The 15,182-nt window shown below is 39.3% G+C and overlaps 1 protein-coding gene across 1 annotated transcript in view; it reads left to right on the top strand.

Annotated features, from left to right (window-relative positions):
• ITFG1 (integrin alpha FG-GAP repeat containing 1) overlaps positions 1-15,182 on the top strand; it is a 297,927-nt gene that overhangs the window by 19,890 nt on the left and 262,855 nt on the right. The window contains exon 6 of the mRNA XM_052655911.1: positions 9,881-9,975. Coding sequence (XP_052511871.1) covers positions 9,881-9,975 — 95 coding nt within the window. The remainder of the gene's footprint in view (positions 1-9,880; positions 9,976-15,182) is intronic.

The following is a 15,182-nucleotide window of genomic DNA, read 5'->3' as shown; positions in this document are numbered from 1 at the left end:
CTGTTAAGACACTTGGGTTGCTTGCATATCTTGGATTCTGTAAGTAATGCTGTTACGAACATATATCTTTTTGAATTAGTGTTTTTATTTTTTTAAGATATATATATCCAGGCGTGGAATTGCTGAGTATATGATAGCTCTATCTTTATTTCTTCATAATTTTTAAATTTAATTTGTTTATCTTGGTTGGAGGCTAATTACTTTACAATATTGTAGTGGTTTTTGCCATACACTGATATGAATCAGCCATGGGTATACATGTGTTCCCCATCCTGAACCCCCCTGCCACCTCCCTCCCCATCCCTTCCCTCTGAGTCATCACAGTGCCCCAACCCTGAGCACCCTCTCTCATGCATCGAACCTGGACTGGAGATCTATTTCATATATGATCATATACAAGTTAATAAATTTTACGTATTTATTTATTTTTGGCTGTGCAGGCTTTTCTCTGGTTGTAGTGGACGGGGCTACTCTCTAGTTGTGGGGTGTGGGCTTCCCTGCAGCAGTCTCTCTTGTCGTGCAGCACCGGCTCTGGGCGCTCGGGCTTCAGTAGTTGTGGCACTCGGGCTTCAGTAGTTGTGGCTCTCGGGCTCTAGAGCACAGGCATAGTAGTTGGGGCACACAGGCCCAGCTGCTCCATGACATGTGGAATCTTCGCAGCTCAGGGGTCAAACCCATGTCTTCTGCATTGGCAGGCAGGTTTTTCACCACTGAGCCGCCAGGGAGGCCCAACTCTATTCTTAATATTTGAGAAACCGCCACACTGTTTTTCACAGTGGCTATACCAGTTTACATTTCTACCAGCAGTGTGTTAGGGTTCCCTTTTCTCCACATCCTCACCAGCATTTGTTATTTGTGTTCTTGTTGATGATAACTATTCTGACAGGTGTGAGGTGATGTCTCATTATATTTTTGATTTACATTTCTCTGATAATTAGCAGTTTTGAGCATCTTTTCATGTGCCTTTTGACCATCTGCATTTTCTCTTTGGAAAAATGTCTATTCAGTACTTCTGTAGCAGAGTCAGACACGACTGAGAGACTTTCACTTTTTCTTTTGTCTTTGATTAATTGACTGTAAGTACGTAGGTTAATTTCTAGGCTGTTTTGTTCCATTAGATAATCATTTTATTTTAAAAATATCAGTAATTCTAACAGATTTAAGTGTTTACATATTTTGTAGCTATTTGTGACTCAGATATTCAGTCGTGTCTGATTCTTTGCAACCCCTTGTATTATAGTTTGTCTCTCAGCAGTAATACTGGCTGCTAAGTCTGCTAAGTCACTTAAGTCGTGTTCGACTCTGCGACGCCATAGACAGCAGCCCACCAGGCTCCTCGTCCCTGGGATTCTCCAGGCAAGAACACTGGAGTGGGTTGCCATTTCCTTCTCCAATGCATAAAAGTGAAAAGTGAAAGTAAAGTCGTTCAGTCGTGTCCGACTCTTAGCGACCCCATGGACCGCAGCCTACCAGGCTCCTCCGTCCGTGGGATTTTCCAGGCAAGAATACTGGAGTGGGGTGCCATTGCCTTCTCCGAAGAATACTGGAGTAGAGTGCTATTTCCTCCTCCAGGCAATCTTCCCGAACCAGGGATCAAACCCATGTCTCTTATGTCTCTTGAGCTGGGAAGATATTTAAGACAATGAAAATATTTACATTGCTTTCTTAGAAATGAGCTTAAATGTATTAAGGGATATATCTGTGTTTAGTTGCTCAGTCGTTCCTGTACGAGTCTTTGCAACCCTTTGAACGGTAGACTGCCAGGCTTCTCTGTCCATGAAATTTTCCAGGCAAGAATCCTGGAGCAGCTTGCCATTTCCTCCTCCAGGGGACCTTGCTGACCCAGGGATCGGAACTCCATCTCCTCTGTCTCTTCTGTTGCAGGCAGACTCTTTACCTGCTGAGCCATCAGGTTGTTCTAAATTCTTTTAGAGTCTGTTTGAGCAAAAATGTTTTAAAACCACTGGACTAGGCAGCTTAGAGAAGCATACTAGACCCATACTGACAGTAGAGCCATCTCCTGCTACTGCTAAGTCGCTTCAGTCGTGTCTGACTCTGTGCGACCCCATAGACAGCAGCCCACCAGGCTTCCTCATCCCTGGCATTCTCCAGGCAAGAACACTGGAATGGGTTGCCATTTCCTTCTCCAGTGCATGAAAGTGAAAAGTGAAAGTGAAGTTGCTCAGTCGTGTCCGACTCTTAGCGACCCCATGGACCGCAGCCTACCAGGCTCCCCCGTCCATCGGATTTTCCAGGCAAGAGTACTGGAGTGGGGTGCCATTGCCATCTCCTAGTAACTGCTTTTACCCGAGTATCTTAAAAACAACTCAGTATAAGCTGATCGTTGAAAAGTGGGTGGATTAGCAGTCATTTCCAAGAGCTGTTACTATAGGCAACTAAAAGCTACAGTTGACATTAATTACATTTAAATTCATTCTTTGACAAATGCTATTATTTGAAATTGAGGGTGATGATGCCCAGAAACGAACACTTTGACATAATTGTGTTTCCTGTGGGGCGATGGCAGGGAGGAGGGTGGGGGACAAATAACTGAAATTTTCCACAGAGGTTAAGACATCTTAACAGATACATTCATCTTGGCTTTCACACCTGCCCTCTTTTTCATCTCTGCTGTTTTATTCCTTTGTCATCAGAGCAGTTTGCATCTGTGACCTTGCCCATCAAATGGAGTTGAGGAAATTATAGTTTATATGGGTATAGTTGCTTTAAAAATGTGGTGTCTGCTTTTTAGTTGTTGTTTTCTTTCTACTGTACTGGATTTCTGTTGCTGTGCAGGTTTTTTCTAGTTGCTGCCAGCAGGGGCTACTCTCCAGGTGCAGTACGTGGGCTTCTTGTTGTGGCAGCTCCTCTTTTTGTGGAGCCTGGGCTCTAGGGCACATGGGCTTTGAAAGTTCTGGCATCTGGGCTCAGTAGTTGTGGTTCCTGGGCTCTAAAACACAGGCTCAAGCAACATGTGGAATCTTCCCAGACAAGGTGTTAAACCTGTATTTCCTGCTTTGGCAGGTGGATTCTTTTCCACCGAGCCACCAGGGAAGTTTCCTGGTATGTTTCTTAGTGAAAAACTACGTTGCGTACAAAGAGCAGCATTAAAGGCAAGAGGAAAAATGAATTTTATTTTCAGCTATTTGAATTTTTAAACAATTTAATTCTGTTAAACAACTGCAGATACAGTTTTCAGTCATCTTAAAATGTACCATAAAAGAAACGGAAGCTGTTTCTCTCTCCCCTCACTTTGGCTTGATAAGTCAGCAGAATGGTAAATAGACACTATTTGTAAAATAGACACTTACAGGTAAAATAGACTTTAAGAATCTGCTAACTGCCTTTTAAGAGATATTAGTGTAAAAATTACAAAACTTAAAATACTGTCAAGAACTTTAATGTTGATTTGAAATGTTCAAGATAGCAATGTTACAGTTGATGTTTCAGTAGGGGCTGCAAACTCAAATGTCTCATGGGGCCCAGAAGGAAACCAAAGTGAGTGAACAGTTTGGAAAGGCTGGACCTTGACCTGCCTGCAGGTACTCGCTATGTCTGAAAAGGGCCAGTTGGTTGCCAGACGTAATATTTCAAAAGAAGCTGGAAATTTTAATTTTTATTTGAAATATGATTTTTATTTTGTATTACTTCTGAATTCACACTTTTTAAAATAATGTGTAGGTCAAATGAAATATATCTTTAATCTGCATTTGGCCCATAATTAGCCACTTTATACTGTTTGCTGTATCATTACTCTAGATTCTTCATTTGAAATGTATGTTTTGTTAAATAGCTCCTAGAAGAAAATGTCAAAAATTAGTAGTTGAGGTTTTCCAAAATTCTAGCTATAACTTATTTCAAAGCAAACCTATAAAAAATTCTGTGATAAATCAATAACTGTTTGCATTTTAATTAAAGACAGCCACATGATTAGCCTCGTAGAGCTCATCTATGTAAAATTTGTGTTTTCTTAATTCCTATTTGGCTTATATTTACAAGCTTGTTGGGAACCTGAGAAAACTCTTCTGAAATAACTTTGTGTTAAATTTGTCATAGACTCTCTAGCCTGAGTCTGATTATTTTGAATGTAATTAAAACAGTATAAAAAGACAAAAGGAAATGACACTGAAAGATGAACTCCCCAGGTTGATAGCTGCCCAGTATGCTACTGGAGATCAGTGGAGAAATAACTCTAGAAAGAATGCAGAGGCAAAGCAAAATCAACACCCAGTTGTGGATATGATTGGTGATGGAAGTAAAGTCCTATGCTATAAAGAGCAATATTCCATAGGAACATGGAATGTTGTTAGGTCCATGAATCAGGGCAAATTGGAAGTGATCAAACAGGAGATGGCAAGAGTGAACGTCGACATTCTAGGAATCAGTGAACTAAAATGGACTGAAATGGGTGAATTTAACTCAGATGACCATTATATCTACTACTGTGGGCAGGAATCCCTTAGAAGAAATGGAGTAGCCCTCATAGTCAATGAAAGAGCCCGAAATGCAGACTCTTGGATGCAATCTCAAAAACGACAGGATGATCTCTGTTCGTTTCCAAGGCAAGAGTGAACATCGACATTTTAGGAATCAGCGAACTATGATGGACTGGAATGGGTGAATTTTAACTCAATAACCGTTATATCGACTACTGTGGGCAAGAATATCTTAGAAGAAATGCAGTGGCCATCATAGTCAACAAAAGAGTCTGAAATGCAGTACTTGGATGCAGTCTCAAAAAAACGACAGAATGATCTGTGTTCGTTTCCAAGGCAAACCAGTCAATATCACGGTAATCCAAGTCTTTGCCCTGACCAGTAATACTGAAGAAGCTGAAGTTGAATGGTTCTATGATGACCCATGAGACCGTCTAGAACTAACACCCCAAAAAATGTCCTTTTCATTGTAGGGGACTGGAATACAAAAGATGGAAGTCAAGCAATACCTGGAGTAATAGGCAAATTTGGCCTTGAAGTACAGAATGAAGCAGGGCAAAGGCTAATAGAGTTTTGCCAACAGAACGCACTGGTCATAGCAGACACCCTCTCCAACAACACAAGAGAAGACTCTATACATGGACATTACCAGATGGTCAACACCAAAATCAGATTGATTATTTTCTTTGCAGCCAAAGATGGAGAAGCTCTATATAGTCAGCAAAAACAAGACTGGGAGCTGACTGTGGCACAGACCATGAACTCCTTTATGCCAAATTCAGAGTTAAATTGAAGAAAGTAGGGAAAACCACTAGACCATTCAGGTATGACCTAAATCAAATACCATACGATTATACAGTGGAAGTGACAGATAGATTCAAGGGATTAGATCTGATAGACAGAGTGCCTGAAGAACTATGGATGGAAGTTCATGACACTGTACAGGAGACAGGGATCAAGACCATCCCCAAGGCAAAGAAATGCAAAAAGGCAAAATTGTCTCAGGAAGCCTTACAAACAGCTGTGAATAAAAGAAGCGAAAGGCAGAGGAGAAAAGGAAAGATATACCCATTTGAATGCAGAGTTCCATAGAAGAGCAAGGAGAGATAAGAAAGCCTTCCTTAGTGATCAATACAAAGAAATAGAGGAAAACAGTAGAATGGGAAAGTCTAGAGATCTCTTCAAGAAAACTAGAGATATCAAGGGAACATTTCATGCAAAGATGGGCTCAATAAAGGACTGAAATGTTATGAACCTATCAGAAGCAAAAGATATCAAGAAGTGGCAAGATACACAAAAGAACTATACAAAAGAGATCTTCATGTCCCAGATAATCACAGTAGTGTGATCAATCACCTAGAGCCGGCCACCCTAGAATGCAAACTCAAGTGGGTCTTAGAAGGCATCACTACGAACAAAGCTAATGGAAATGATGAAATTCCAGTTGAGCTATTTCAAATCCTGAAAATGATGCTGTGAAAGTGCTGCACTCACGATGCCAGCAAATTTGGAAAACTCAGCAGTGGCCACAGGACTGGAAAAGGTCAGTTTTCATTCCAATCCCAAAGAAAGGCAATGCCAAAGAATGCTCAAACTACTGCACAATTGTACTCATCTCACATGCTAGTAAAGTGACGCTCAAAATTATCCAACCAAGCTTCAACAGTATGTGAATCGTAAACTTCTAGGTATTCAGGCTGTATTTAGAAGGCAGAGGAACCAGAGATCAAATTGCCAACATCCGTTGGATCATGGAAAAAGCAAGAGAGTTCCAGAAAAACATCTATTTCTGCTTTATTAACTATGCCAAAGCCTTTGATTGTGTGTACCACAAGAAACTCAGGGAAATTCTTAAAGAAATGGGAACACCAGACCACTTGACATGCCTCTTGAGAAATCGCTATGTAGATCAGGAAGCAACAGTTAGAACTGGACATGGAAGAACAGATTAGTTCCAAATAGGAAAAGGAAAAGGAGTATGTCAAGGCTGTATGTTGTCACCCTGCTTATTTAACTTATATGCAGAGTATATCATGAGACATGCTGGGCTGGATGAAGCACAAGCTGGAATCAAGATTGCCGGGAGAAATCTCAATAACCTCAGATATGCAGATGACACCACCCATATGGCAGAAAGTGAAGAGGAACTAAAAAGCCTCTTGATGAAAGTCAAAGAGGAGAGTAAAAAAGTTGGCTTAAAGCTCAGCATTCAGAAAATGGAGATCATGGCATCTGGTCCCATCACTTCATGGGAAATAGATGGAAAAACAGTGGAAACAGTGTCAGACTTCATTTTTGGGGACTCCAGAATCACTGCAGATGGTGATTGCAGCCATGAAATTAAAAGACGCTTACTCCTTGGGAGGAAAGTTATGACCAACCTCGATAGCATATTCAAAAGCAGAGACATTACTTTGCCAACAAAGGTCCGTCTAGTCAGGACTATGGTTTTTCCAGTGGTCATGTATGGATGCGAGAGTTGGATTGTGAAGAAAGTTGAGCACCAAAGAATTGATGCTTTTGAACTGTGGTGTTGGAGAAGACTCTTGAGAGTCCCTTGGACTGCAAGGAGATCCAACAAGTCCGTTCTAAAAGAAATCTGTCCTGGGTGTTCTTTGGAAGGACTGATGCTAAAGCTGAAACTCCAGTACTTTGGCCACCTCATGCGAAGAGTTGACTCATTGGAAAAGACTCTGATTCTGGGAGGGATTGGGGGCAGGAAGAGAAGGGGACAACAGAGGATGAGATGGCTGGAGGGCATCACCGACTCAATCGACATGACTTTGTGTAAACTCCGGTAGTTGGTGATGGATGGGGAAGCCTGGCGTGCTGTGATTCATGGGGTTGCAAAAGTCGGATACAACTGAGTGACTGAAGTGAACCGAGCATGAGTATGTACTGAAAAAGAATGTAGAATAAGTTTATTGGGAAGAAGTTAGTGTTTGTACAACACAGACCCTTTGCATAGAGAAAATGTTCTCCTGTTGAATGCTTATTCTTTTTCCCTAATTCCACCTGAAAATAACAAATTATCCAATTATTTCCATTTTCCAAACACGTCAAAACTAAATTCACAGGTGAACCTTGTTTGCTGTCTCCTTAATCGGATATTGTGTTGACAATTAAGGTGAACTTAAATACCTTTTAATTGCTCTTCATAGACAGCTTGTCTGTGCGTCCGTGTTGGACTGGAACATAGTACTGTGAAATTATAGCAAATTCGCACTAGAAGTAGAGAAGAATAGGAGATGCTACTTGAGACTGCAATTCAGTTCAGCCAGTATTTGGGAGCCAGGTCCTGGTTAGACATTATAGATTCAAACTATGAATCAGAATACCTAGGATACACTCTCAGAGAGTTTCTCTAATAACTTTGATCCAGACCAAAGTACTGTTAGTGGAGATAATATAATAATGAAGCAGAGAAGAGTAAAGACCTTTCGGAGGAAGCTGATTTATTTAGAGCCTTGACCAATGGGAATGCCTTTGACATTGGAATATTCGTCATTGATGGGGAGTTATGGGGGCATGATTTTGTTTAAACTTGCTCTTCTTTCTATAGTTCCCAATAGTCTACATGTGTGACCTTCCTGATTTTGATAAATGTACTAAGGTTATATTAGATGTTAACATTGGAGAAATTAAATGAAGGGTATATGTAAATTTTGCACTGTTGGTTTTTTTAGTGAGGTAAAATTCACATCACATTATTAAAGGTAACCATTATTGTGTACAGTTTAGTAATATTTAGAACATTTACAATGTTGTGCAACCATCACCTGATTTCAATGGCTTTTCATCTCTCCAAAAGAAAACCCTGTATCCATTGAGCACTCACGCTCCCTTTCCCCTTTACTTCCGCACTTGGTAACCACTAAACTGCTTTCTGTCTCTAGAATTTTCCTATTATGGGTATTTCATATAAACAAAATCATATAAGATATGACCTTTTGAATTTAGTTTCTATCACATAGCATGTTTTACAAGTCCATCCATATTGTACCATTTATCTGTACTCTGGTTGTTTTTATGACTAGACATTATTTTCATTGTGTGGCTATGACATTTTGTTGATCCATTCATCCATTGGTGGATATTTGGTACTACTGAGATCATTCATGTATGAGTATTGGTTTGAATGCCTCTTTTTCAATTCCTACGGGTATATACCTAGGTATAGAAATGCAGAGTCAAATGGCAATTCAGTGTCTGACTTTTTGAAGAACTGTCAAACTGTTTTCCATGACTGTTTTCCATTTTGTATTTCTACCACCAATGTTTAAGAGTTCCTATTTCTTTTAGCATTTTGACTCATTTGAGTTAATTTTTGGAATATGGTATGAGGTAGGGGATCTAAATTCATTCTTTTGCATGGCTCAGAACTTTGGAATTAATATTTTTAAAAGGTAATTATCACTCTCCACAGTCTTGGGAAAGTATCACTCATGAAAATATCAAGTTACTTTTCTTACACTTAAAGAATTAAAGATAGTAACAAATGTAGGAGCTAAAACTATAAAACCCTTAGAAAAAAGCATTTGGAAATGGCTTCTTATACCTGGTAGTAAAAGAAAAAAAGCTACACAAGTGAAATTGGATGAATTGGATATATCAAAATAAAAAGAGATTTTATACAGCATAGGACACTGTCAAGAGACTGAAAAGACAGTGTACAGATTGGGAGAAAATATTGGCAAATCATACACCAGATAAAGATTTAGGATCTAGTCTACATAAAGAATTCTTACAGCTCTAAGCAATAAATTACTCAATTTAAAAATAGGCAAAGAATTTGATTAGGCATTTCTCCAAAGATGTACAAATGGCCATTAAGCACATGAAAACATGGTAAACATCACTAGACATCAGGAAAATAGAAATCAAAACCATAAGAATCTTTCAGAATACCTATAATAAAAGAAAGGGACAGTAATAAGTGTTTACAATGTAATAGAGATCTTGCAACACCCATGCATGTCTAGTGAGAATGTTGGATGATGAAGCCACTTTGGAAAATGGTTTGACAGTTCTTCAGAAAGTATGGAATTGCCATGTGACTCAGGAATTCTGCTCTTATGTATACTCAGAAAAATCAAAAACATATGTATATGTTCACAGAAAAACTTGTACATGAATAAAAACAGCATTTGCTTTTACTAGCCAAACGAGGAAACAAGTCAGATGCCGATCAACAGTTAAACACGGTAACAAAAAAATGTTTTGAAATTAGATTGTGGTGATGGCTGCACATACTACACATGGTGGACATACTCTAAAACCACTACATTGTGTACTTCAAAGGAGTAAAGTTTAGAGTATGTAAAAAAAACTAAGAATAAATAAGTTTTTAAAATATCTCACTTGCAGAAATTTTTGTTTTAAAACAGTACTCATTTGCTGTTTATCCTAAGAGAAAAAAAATTTTTTTTTTTTTTTTTTTTTAGAAATTTATCATGGCATCCTGCATTGACCACTAGAAATAAAATGCGAATTCCACATTCTCATGCATTCATTGATCTGACTGAAGATTTTACAGCAGGTGAGTTGCACATAAATGTAAAATATTTCTTTTTGGATGCCAAAAAATGGTGAGATATTTGCTGTGTTCCTAGGAAACATTTGCTGTTGAATTGAACATGGAAACCAAAATGTGAAAAGGTTTCAAAGAAGTCAGTGATATCAGCAAAATGTAAAAAGTACTGGGTGTAATAAAATATACCTGTAGTTATTTTTTGCTGTTTGTTAATCATATCATAATTTGAATTATTGACTAATAAATGCTGTATATTTAATTATAAGAAAAATATTTGGCTTATGTATTAAAAATTGCAGATTGTTTTTAATTTTTATTATGAAAAATGTTAAATACAGAAAAGTAGGCAGAATAGTATGATATACACATATTTAATCATCACCCAGCTTCAACAATCGGAGAAGGCAATGGCACCCTGCTCCAGTACTCTTGCCTGGAAAATCCCATGGACGGAGGAGCCTGGTAGGCTGCAGTCCATGGGGTCGCTAAGAGTGGGAAACGAAAGAGCAACTTCACTTTCACTTTTCACTTTGATGCATTGGAGAAGGAAATGGCAGCCCACTCCAGTGTTCTTGCCTGGAGAATTCCAGGGACGGCGGAGCCTGGTAGGCTGTCGTCTGTGGGGTTGCACAGACTCGGCCACAACTGAAGCGACTTAGCAGCAGCAGCAGCAGCTTCAACAATAATCAGTATATGGCTAATCTTGTTTCATTTGTATAATCACTCATGAGCCCCTCCCACCTAGATAAATTTAGCATTTCAAACATTTTATCATTTCATTTATAAATATTTCAATCTATAGTCATGTCCAACTCTTTGCAACCACATGGGTTGTAGCCCGCCAGGCTCCTCTATCCATGGAATTCTCCAGGCAAGAATACTGGAGTAGGTAGCCATTCTCTTCTACAGGGGATCTTCTTGACACAGGGATCAAACCCAGGTCTCCTGCATTGCAGACAGATTCTCTCCTGTCTGAACCACTAAGACAGGTTGTTAATTTTTAACAACCACAATATCATTTTCGAACTTAAGAAAAAAAAGGAACGAAATTCTCTTAATTTTTGTTGTTCAGTCACTAAGTTCTAAGTCGCTATGCCTTGAGACTCCTTAGACTGCAGCAGGGCAGGCTCTTCTGTACTCCAGTGTCTCCCAGAGTTTGCTCAGATTCATGTCCATTGAGTCGATGATGCCATTCAGGCATCTCATTCTCTATCACCCCTTCCTCTTCCTGCCCACAGTCTTTTCCAGCCCCAGGGTCTTTTCCAGTGAATCAGCTCTTTGCATCAGGTGGCCAAAGTATTGGAGCTTTAGCTTTAGCATCAGTCCTTCCAATGAATGTTGAAGGCTGATTTCCTTCAGGACTAACTGGTTTGATATCCTTACAGTCCAAAGGACTCTCAAGAGCCTTCTCCAGAACCACAGTTCAAAAGCATCAATTCTTTAGCATTCAGCCTTCTTTATGGTCCAACTTTCACATTGGTACAGAACTACTGGGAAGACCACAGCTTTGACTATGCAGATGTTTGTCGGCAAAGTGATGTCTCTGCTTTTTAATATGCTGTCTAGGTTTCTCATATCTTTCTCTCCAAGGAGCAAGAGTCTTTTAATTTTGTGGTTGCATTCACCATCTGCCCTGATTTTGAGCCCAAGAAAAGGAAACCTTTACTAATTCCACCTTTTCCCCTTCAATTTGCCATGAAGTGGTGGGACTAGATGTGATGATCTTAGTTTTTTCAGTGCTGAATTTTAAGCCAGCTATTTAGCTCTCCTTTTTCACTCTCATCAAGAAACTCTAGTTCCTCTTTGATTTTTGCTATTAGAGTGATATCTGCATATGAGGTTGTTGGTATTTTCCCTGGCATCTTGATTCCAGCTTGTGAGTCATCCAGCCCGACATTTCATATGATGCACTCTTCATCAGTTCAGTTCAGTCCATCAGTCGTATCCGACTCTCTGCGACCCCGTGAACCGCAGCACGCAAGGCCTTCCTGTCCATCACCAACTCCGGGAGTCCACCCAAACCCATGTCCACTGAGTTGGTGATGGCATCCAAACATCTCATCCTCTGTCGTCCCCTCCTCTTCTTGCCCCCAGTCCCTCCCAGCATCAGGGTCTTTTCCAGTGAGTCAGCTCTTTGCATCAGGAGGCCACAGTATTAGAGTTTCAGCTTCAGCATCAGTCCTTTCAGTGAACATTCAGGACTGATTTCTTTTAGGATGGACTGGTTGGATCTCCTTGCGGTGAAAGGGCCTTTCAAGAATCTTCTCCAAAACCACTATTCAAATGCGTCAGTTCTTCGGCGCTCAGCTTTCTTTATATTCCAACTCTCATATCCATACATGACCACTGGAAAAACCATAGCCCTGACTAGACGGACCGTTGTTGGCAAAGTAATGTCTCTGCTTTTGAATATGCTATCTAGGTTGGTCATAACTTTCATTCCAAGGAGGAAGCGTCTTTTAATTTCATGGCTGCAGTCACCACCTGCAGAAGAACAGGAAAATCAAGTCAGGCACTATTTGCTGACTTGTTTCCCCATCTATTTGCCATGAAGTGATGGGACCGGATGCCATGATCTTTGTTTTCTGAATGTTGAGCTTGAAGCCAACTTTTTCACTCTCTTCTTTCACTTTCATCAAGAGACTCTTTAGTTCTTCATCACTTTCTGCCATAAGGGTGGTGTCATGTGCATATAGGAGGTTATTGATCTTTCTCCCGGCAATCTTGATTCAAGCTTGTGCTTCCTTCAGGCTAGTGTTTCTACTGATATAATCTGCATGTAAGTTAAATAAGCAGGGTGACAATATACAGCCTTGACGTACTCCTTTTCCTGTTTGGAACCAGTTTGTTGTTCCATGTCCAGTTCTAACTGTTGCTTCCTAACCTGCATACAGATTTCTCAAGAGGCAGGTCAGGTGGTCTGGTATTCCCATCTCTTTCAGAATTTTCCACTGTTTATTGTGATCCACATAGTCAAAGGCTTTGGCATAGTCAATAAAGCAGAAATAGATGTTTTTCTGGAACTCTCTTGCTTTTTCCATGATCCAGCAGATGTTGGCAATTTGATCTCTGGTTCTTCTGCCTCTTCTAAAACCAACTTGAACATCTGGAAGTTCACGGTTCACGTATTGCTGAAGCCTGGCTTGGAGAATTTTGAGCATTACTTTACTAGCGTGTGAGATGAGTGCAATTTTGCAGTAGTTTGAGCATTCTTTGGCATTGCCTTTCTTTGGGATTGAAGTGAAAACTGACCTTTTCCAGTCTTGTGGCCACTGCTGAGTTTTCCAAATTTGCTGGCATCTTGAGTGCAGCACTTTCACAGCATCACCTTTCAGGATTTGAAATAGCTCAACTGGAATTCCATCACCTCCACTAGCTTTGTTCGTAGTGATACTTTCCAAGGCCCACTTGACTTTACATTCCAGGATGTCTGGCTCTAGGTGAGTGATCGCAATATCATGATTATCTGGGTCGTGAAGATCTTTTTTGTACAGTTCTTCTGTGTATTCCTGCCACCTCTTCTTAATCTCTTTTGCTTCTGTTAGGTCCATACCATTTCTGTCCTTTATCGAGCCCATCTTTGCATGAAATGTTCCCTTGGTATCTCTAATTTTCTTGAAGAGATCTCTAGTCTTTCCCATTCTGTTCTTTTCCTCTATTTCTTTGCATTGATCGCTGAGAAAGGCTTTCTTATCTCTCCTTGCCATTCTTTAGAACGCTGCATTCAGATGGATATATCTTTCCTTTTCTCCTTTGCTTTTTGCCTCTCTTCTCTTCACAGTTATTTGTAAGGCCTCCCCAGACAGCCATTTTGCTTTTTGCATTTCTTTTCCATGAGGATGGTCTTGATCCCTGTCTCCTGTACAACGTCCCGAACCTCATTCCATAGTTCATCAGGCACTCTATCAGATCTAGGCCCTTAAATCTATTTCTCACTTCCACTGTATAATCATAAGGGATTTGATTTAGGTCATACCTGAATGGTCTAGTGGTTTTCCCTACTTCTTCAATTTCAGTCTTAATTTGGTAATAAGGAGTTCAAGATCTGAGCCACAGCTCCTGGTCTTGTTTTTGTTGACTGTATAGAGCTTCTCCATCTTTGGCTGCAAAGAATATAATCAGTCTGATTTCGGTGTTAACCATCTGGTGATGCCCATGTGTAGAGACTTCTCTTGTGTTATTGGAAGAGAGTGTTTGCTATGACCAGTACATTCTCTTGGCAAAACTCAGTGGAGTTTCCCTTGTAACATTTATTTAAAAGACTTGTCATTTCCACACTGAATAGTCTTAACCACTCTTGTCAAAATCAGTTTACCATATACTCAAGGATTGTTTTTGGGTTCTGTGTTATTTCACTGATCTGTATGCTCCCCTGTGTTTATGCTAGTACCACAGTGTTTTATTTACCAAAGCCTTGTAATATATTTAATAATCAGAAAGTGTGAGTCTTCCAACTTCATTCTTTTTCCACATTGTTTTGACTCTTTGAGGTGGTCCCTTGAGATTCTACATGAATTTTAGGACAGGTTTTTTTTTCTTTGCATATCTATAAGCAGTACCATTGGAATTGTGATAAGGATCATTCTGAATCTATAGGTCACTTTGGGTAATATTGCTGTCTTAACACATTGTTTTTCAGTTCATGAAAATGCAGTGTGTTCTCATTTATTTGTCTTTTTAATGATTTAATATTGTTTTGTAGTTTTTATTCTATAAGTCTTTTACCTCCGTGGTTAATTCTTAAATATTTTATTCATTTTGACCTATTGTAAATGAAATCTTTCTTCATTTCCTTTTGGGATTTTACGTTTTAAGTGTATAGAAATGCAACTGATTTTTGCATGTTAATTTTGTATCCTGCTAGTTTTCTGAATTCATTTATTAGTCCTAGCGGGTTTTTTTTTTTGTTTTTTTTTTTTTTTGTAGAATTTTTAGGGTTTTCTGCATATAAGTTCATATCATCTATGAGAGAGATAATTTTGCTTTTCTCCTAACTTGGACGCCTTTTGTTTCTTTTACTGTTTTATTTCTTGTTGTTCCAATTTTTTTTAGCCATTTTTCAAACACTTCTAATCTACTTTTACAATTCTATTTTTATATAGTATACTTATTGCAAATGAGTGAAGCATGCCTGGTGGTTGCTAAAAGTAATAAAATTTCCTTCCTTCAAAAGTATTTCATCGTTAAACTCCTAAAATTTATTTGAAAAGCAA

Source organism: Budorcas taxicolor, chromosome 18, assembly GCF_023091745.1.
Source record: "Budorcas taxicolor isolate Tak-1 chromosome 18, Takin1.1, whole genome shotgun sequence".
Lineage (NCBI taxonomy): Eukaryota > Metazoa > Chordata > Mammalia > Artiodactyla > Bovidae > Budorcas > Budorcas taxicolor.
This window is presented reverse-complemented; position numbering and strand designations above follow the sequence as displayed.